We start from the raw sequence: 7,297 nt of genomic DNA, 5'->3' as shown, positions 1-7,297 counted from the left end.
TTTTGGTTATTTTAGTGTCACTAATCATATCATTGTTTGTGTTGTATTTTTAAGAAACACCTTAGATAGTTGTATTTTGGTAGGATTGAAGAAATTTTTGAAGTACAAGTAAATTATATGTTTGTATGAATACTTTAGCGGAAAACCCGAAAAAACCCAAAAACCCGAAAAAATCCGAAAAAACCCGAGGTTGAAAAACCCGAGTTTTATTGGTTTGGTTTGGTTTATAGTTTTAAAAATCCGACACAAATGGTTTGATTTGATATTTGAAAAACCCGAACCAACCCGACCATGTACACCCCTAGTTAAAAGAAGTAGGATGCATTTTGTGGCTAGGATGGAAATCATACCTAGTTTGCCCTACTTGTCTTTCACATGAGATATAAATGCATTTGAATTAATTACGAGTATATCACTTAACAATATAAGTATGAGGTCAACCTAGATAGACAGTTAAGAGGTTCGACTATAATATCAACCTTGTGATTCAACAATGCAGTAGTATTTAGAAAGATAATTAAGGTGTAAACATAATGTGATCATGCAAAGTGTCATAACCTTGGATCCTCTCTCTTACTATGTTGATCTTAAAAAATATTCATTAGTTATTCTTTCTATTTGTAGTTTGGTAAAATCATAAATCAAATCTTGAAAATTCATGACTCGAATAAATAACTAGAACTAGTTTAGTAGAGGACTAATGGTAAGTCTATGTAGGTTCAACCATCACTATATAAATTATACATAAGTTGGAAGGGAGCAACAAACGAAGATATTATCAATATCCATGATCACAAATACATGTTGAACACTCGGTTGATCAAGTCCATAAATGTCGCCGTGACCAAGAGGCAAGAACCCATGATATGAATATTATCAATAACCATGATCACAAATACATGTTGAGCACTCAGTTGATCAAGTCCATAAATGTCGCCATGACAAAGAGGCAAGAACCCATGATATGAATATTATCAATAACCATGATCACAAATACATGTTGAACACTCGGTTGATCAAGTCCATAAATGTCGCCATGACCAAGAGGCAAGAACCCATAATATTCATATCGGTTGTATTTAAGATATCTTCATTTACTGTGGTACTCTAATCTCAAATCGTCCAAGACTCGTTTTTACCAGCCAATTAACAAGTGTTCTCCACACACATATATACATCAGCCCGTATCCATCCTCCACACTAATTGTGATCAAGGCTTCATTCTCATATTAATAATCTTGCCATCAGAGGAAAAGCCAAACAAATTTGGTTTTTTTAGGATGTTGAAAGGTCTTTTAGCTCTTTTAACTTTGGGATTCACACTTCTACAGTCTAAATCTATAGCAATATACTAGATAAGTCCCGTTAGTGTTATATCTTCTTAATACAACCTCGAAATTATACATCCAACTCTTGCAAAATGTTCTCTTCCGCCACAACAAATTAATTATACAGAATTTAACAGTATAAACTCCAACTCCCTCCTATACATATTATCATGAAATAATAAATCAATGATGTTCCTGAAAGCAACAAGAATAAAAAGACTCCTAAAATACAAAATTAATCATGTAACCAGTAGGGATTATCTTAATCAAACAGCTGAAAGACTCGCCCATTTTCCGAGCTCGTAGGGATCCGCATAATAATACAACTTGATTCTATTAGCCAAAGACAGTCCTGCTGCCACAATCCGGACCCTAGCATCCGAGTCATCCTGCTCTGATGGATCATCAGTAAATGCACCAACATCTCCAAGAAGCCGAAATGAGATTCGACGAGTACTAACTTGTCTAGGAAAATCAAAGTACATTGCTGTCCCCGCCTTCACTTCTGGCAGCCTGTATTCTGCAATGGTGACCATATTGTGTGGTTCCTGTAGATGATTATCATGTGAATTTTCTACTGTAACCGCTGAAAATAACACCATATGGGTATATTACAGAAACCAGATAACGACTTCTAGAAATAACCAGACAAGTGTTTTTTTTACAGCTCAACAAACTTGTCCATACATTAAAAACCATATCAATCTCGCATGCGGGGTAAGAAACATTTCCTTTGGGAAATAAGATTATAGGAGGGATTGTTTGGGGCTCCATCCTGTCTTGGGGGTGACCTATCTAGTATTGGCATAAAGTACTTAGCCCAAGAACTCTTACTACACATACAGAAGGAAAGAGTCCATATCATTCAGCTAAAGATGTGGTTTTGGTGGTCATAAACCAACACAACATTATCTTGAATTTCTAATTATTGGCATGTTCACCAAGGATGTCTAGATGTTTTTCTTCTCCATGAAGCAAATTCTAGTTCGAAGAGAAACATATTATACTCAATGTAACAGTTATTTGGTGACGAAGAGAATAACATATAAATGTCTGTTTATGTTCAGATCTTCCTGTCTGTTGGAAGTATTGGCACAAATTTCTCACTTTGTTCTAGAGGATGTAAAATTCTGGCCAGCTCTAACCATTCATCACTAGCAAATGAATTCTAACGATGTTATGTTTATCTCTATGCAAGCAGAGAGATACACCAAAACGGTATGGATTTATTGCTGGAGTGGCATATTTAACTCTATATATCTACCTACTTCATCCAAGGTCCAACGGTACTAGCTTACTGAACACAGAGGAGGACCCACAAGTGAATGGCAAACCAAGAGGAATGTCAAAACTCAAACAACATTAATTACATGATGAAAGAGAAATCACATGAACAAGAAGCAAGTTGCTAGGAATCTATCTCAACTTATACAGAGTGAATTTTGTTTCTCTTCCATAACTTTAAGTAAAACATGTAAGTATACTTGTTGGATTTATTTATTATATTTTAGCTTTAATTTGATTTGGTTTATAACGAAATTGCTTATTGTTCAATACTGAATTTTTTGGCTTAGCATATAAGTTCTCTAAATTATTTAGATAGAACTTTGGTCAAAATTTAAAAGATCTTCAAATTTTTTGGAAGTTTCAGTAAAGTAGATAGATAAATTATTCTAAAGACAAATTTGAATAAATTTCAAAATATTGATATGGAAAATTTGTTCATTGTCAAAAAATAACGAATATGATTTAGCGATGATGATTGCATCGTGATGGCACAATAAGAAACAAGAAAAACAGAGTTGCAAGCAATTCTCGCTTGCTACGTCTGATGCTGCCTCTATTCTTGGCTATTGTGGTATTTATTTGAACCCGCTTGTGCAAAACTATAGGTCCGCCACTGACTGAACCTTCGAAACATGGCTGTCAGGTGATTACAGGAGTCTTTTTTTTAGATAAGGGTAACCGTGTATTCACAAAAGTCTCATCATCAAATAATGATGAGCATAGGTCGCTTACTAAAATCATCAGAGCATATCAAAACTACCCCTAGGGAGATTACAAATTGCCTAGGAAATCAACAAAAAATTCTATATCCCCCCTCATATCCTGTTTACACGAAAAATACAAAAGGCTAAGGCTATTCATTCTAATCTTCTGAATGTTGTTACTCTTATCCTCAAAACATCTAGCATTCCTTTCTTTCCATAAAGTCCATCAAATGCAAGCTGGGATTAACTCCCACCAGTCTTCAGTAGAGTGTCTTCTTCCTATCTCCTTCCAGCTGTCTAGTAGACCCTTAGTGGTCTGTGGAACTGCCCAGCACACACAAAGGATGCAAGAAAACATGTTCCATAGGTTGGTAGCTACCTTGAAGTGGAGGAACAAATGTCCATTGACTTCAACATCTTGATCACACATAAAGCACCTTGAGCAAATTCGTCTTCCTTTTTTCTGAAGCACTTCATGTGTTAAGTATGCCCTTCTACACACCAACAAAGCAAAACATGAGACCTTTAGAGGTATTATTAGCTTCCAAGGCCAAATTCTATTTTTTCTTTGACCAGCATTGCTACTCCGGTAACAAGACTTCACTCTGAACACTCCTTTCCTTTGTAATCTCCACATAGGCTTATAAGGCTCAGTGGAAGTGCCTGGAAAGGTATTTAGGATCTGAAATAGAGTTGTGATTCTCTCTATCTCCCAATCATTAAGGGCTCTTCTAAACAAGAAATTCCATCCTTGTTGTGTCATTGTTCTATTGGCGGAGTATAAACAGGTCTGGAAATAATGTTGCTAGGCATTCTTCCCCAATCCATAGATCATTAAAGAAGTCAATTTTCCTTCCATTTCCCACCTTAAGTGAGATGTTACCTTTGAACAGTGGTCATAGTCTTCTGATGGTCTTCAAAATACTACACCCAAATGTTCCCGAAACCTCCTCAGACCAATGACTTTGCAATCCATATTTTTCAATGATGACTCTCTTCCATAATGAAAACTCTTCAAAGCAAAATCTCCACAACCATTTCGGTAGAAGACAGGAATTCTGAAGGCTTAGCTTTTTTATACCCAGTCCCCCATGCTTCCTGCTAAGTGTTACAATGTCCCACTTGACTAGCTTGTAACCTCTATTTTCTCTATCTCCATTCCAAAGAAAAGATCTTCTAAGTTTGTTGATCTTTCTCTCAATGCTCTTTGGAATAGGAAAAAAAAACGCATCATATAGGATGGGAGTGCATCTAGGACTGACTTGACCAGGGTCAATCTCCCTCCCAAAGAGAGGGCTTCCATCTTGCTAGTTTCTTGTCACATCTCTCCAGTACATCATTCCACACTCCTATATCCTTGTTTTGTGCTCCCAAAGACATACCCAAATACTTTGTAGGTAGAGTTGCTATTTGGCAACCAAAGTTGCTAGCTAGCAGTTCCATATTGCTTAATTGGTTAACTGGGTAGAGGAAACTCTTTTGCCAATTAACATGGAGCCCAAAAATACCTTCAAATATAGTGAGCTGATACATCTCATTTGTGTCACCTCAGCCTCACAAAAAATCAAGGAGTCATCAACTTAGAGTGGGTGAGTAACCCCCACCTCATTGTCCATATTCCCTTGCATCTAAGCTTTAAAACCTATTAATCAACCATTGACATTTACTCTCCTGATCATGTGATTGAGGCCTTCCATGGCTAGAATGAATAGGAAGGGTTAGAGAGGGTCCCCCTGTCTTATCCCCCTTTGAGATTGGAAGAAACCTTCGAAATTTCCATTTATAATTAGTGAAAACTTAACAGTGGATATGCAGAATCTTTTCCAGTTAAGCCACATCCTCCCGAATCCCATGTCCTTCAAAATCTTTAGCAGAAAAGACCAATTGACATGATCATATGCCTTTTCTCTATCCAACTTGCATAAGATTCCAGCCTTTTTTTGTTGATCTCTAGAGTCCACCAACTCATTAGCAATAAGTGCATCCATAACTTGCCTTCCTTTTAGGAAAGTCATTTGGTGTACATCAACCAGTTTCCCCATTATTGTCTTCAACCTCTTAGGGCCTGTTTGGAAAGCCATCCTAGTAATTGGATTTGGTGTAATTGGGTGTAATTGGGTGTAATTACACTGTCTGTCCTGTTTGGTTGGACAGAGGTAATTGGTGTAATTGGAAGGGGGTAAAGGAGAGGTTGTGAATTGCTAGTAATTACATGGTGTAATTACCAGTTGATTACTTTTAATTTCTTCTTTTTATTTCTATTTTTATTTTTTTTGTTTTAATTTCATAATATTAGTTAAGAACATATGTTTATTAATTAATATATTTTCAAAAAATGATATCTATCTTAAATATTTAATTTAATATCATTTATAAAGTTTCTTATTTGTCTAGTATAAATTTTAAATAATTAATTTTTATTTTTAAAATTTAATATAATTTTATGATTGCAATTGTGCATCCAAACAGAACATGTGTAATTACACTGTGGCATCCAAACAGGACATGTGTCATTACAATGTAATTACACTCAGACTGACCTGTTAGGTCAGTGTAATTACTAGGCTGGTAATTACTACCCTAGTAATTACAACAATTCAAATTACCAAGTGCTTTCCAAACAAACCCTTAGTGATCAATTTGAAAATAATCTTATATATTCCCCATATTAAGCTAATAGGTCTGAAATCTTTTCCTCTGCTCCAGCTTTTTTAGGAATCAATGCTATGAAAGTGGCATTGAAAGATTTTTCAAAAACTTCCTTCTAATGAAAGTTATGAATGGTCAACATCAGATCTTCCTTTAATATTTCCCAGCACGACCTGAAGAAACTCATTGTGAAGCCATCTGATAGGCCTGGAGCTATCTCCATCACACTGTTTTAAGCATTTCAGGACCTCTGCCAAAGTAAAAGGTCTTTGCATCCAAGTATGTTCCTCTTGAGTTATAGTTGGGCAATCCAGGAAGTCAAATCAAGGTCCCCAGTTCTCAGGTTCAGTGTAAAATTTCCTATAGAAATCAATCATAGTGTTTTTGATTTCTATAGGATCTTCTACAATTTCTCCTTTGTCTATCAGCCTGTCAATGGTGTTGGTCCTCGTGTGTGATGTTGCCATTCTTAGGAAAAACCTTGTGTTATTGTCCCCTTGTTTCAGCCATAATACTCTGGATTTCTGTCTCCACATTGATTCTTCATTTTTTGTTAGCTCTTCCAACTCCACTACTATGGTGGCTCTTACCATCATTTTGTCTTCAGTCAAATCTCTTGTTCCTTGTAACTCATCAATTTCAGCCAATTCTTCAAGTAAACTATTCTCTTATTTACTAACTTCCCAAAATTTGCTTTGCTCCATTCTGTGAGTTTTTCCTTAAACATTTTTAGTTTAACATTAAGTCTGTAGTCTGGGCATCCTTGCACCAAGGATTCATTCAACCAGCTTGGATCAGATCAGTGAAGCCTTCCACCTTGAGCCACCAGGTCTCGAACTTGAAGTTTGACCTTTTCTTCTCCCAGTTTCCACATTCTAACATGATAGGGCAGTAGTCAGAGAGCACTCTAGGTAGCAGTTTTTTCTTGAGAATAAGAATCTATCTAGCCTAGCTGCACTTGGATAATTAATGCCTCTAAACCAAGAAAAGATTCCACCATGTAAATGGGGGTCATGTAATTTCATCTCGTGTTCACGTTGAGAAGTCAGACATAACAAAAGAGATTTTGCTACACCCTTTTCTTTCTTCCGTAGTTCTGTTGGTGTTAAGTCTCCACAGGTGACCCAAGGACCATCACAAATGCTTCTACCTGCAGCTAGTTCCTCCCAGCAAAGTAACTTCTCATTCCTGGTATGGGGAGCATACACTCCAGTGAGGTAGTTGATACAAACTTATAAGTGATGGAATATTGACCATATTCAACTATAGTTCCACTCTAGCTGCTACTGTCCCACATCATAAGAACCCCCCCCCCCCCAAGGACCACCC

At 36.5% G+C, this 7,297-nt stretch overlaps 1 protein-coding gene across 3 annotated transcripts in view; it reads right to left on the bottom strand.

Moving 5' to 3' along the window:
* Positions 1–1,360: 1,360 nt before the first annotated feature.
* LOC102597300 (probable phosphoinositide phosphatase SAC9) overlaps positions 1,361–7,297 on the bottom strand; it is a 44,201-nt gene continuing 38,264 nt past the window's right edge. For all 3 annotated transcript variants that reach the window (XM_006346638.2, XM_006346637.2, XM_015308408.1), the window contains exon 14: positions 1,361–1,876. In XM_006346638.2, coding sequence (XP_006346700.1) covers positions 1,595–1,876 — 282 coding nt within the window. In that variant the 3' untranslated portion in view covers positions 1,361–1,594. The remainder of the gene's footprint in view (positions 1,877–7,297) is intronic.

This window comes from Solanum tuberosum, unplaced genomic scaffold, assembly GCF_000226075.1.
Source record: "Solanum tuberosum cultivar DM 1-3 516 R44 unplaced genomic scaffold, SolTub_3.0 scf00081, whole genome shotgun sequence".
In the NCBI taxonomy this organism is placed as follows: domain Eukaryota; kingdom Viridiplantae; phylum Streptophyta; class Magnoliopsida; order Solanales; family Solanaceae; genus Solanum; species Solanum tuberosum.
This window is presented reverse-complemented; position numbering and strand designations above follow the sequence as displayed.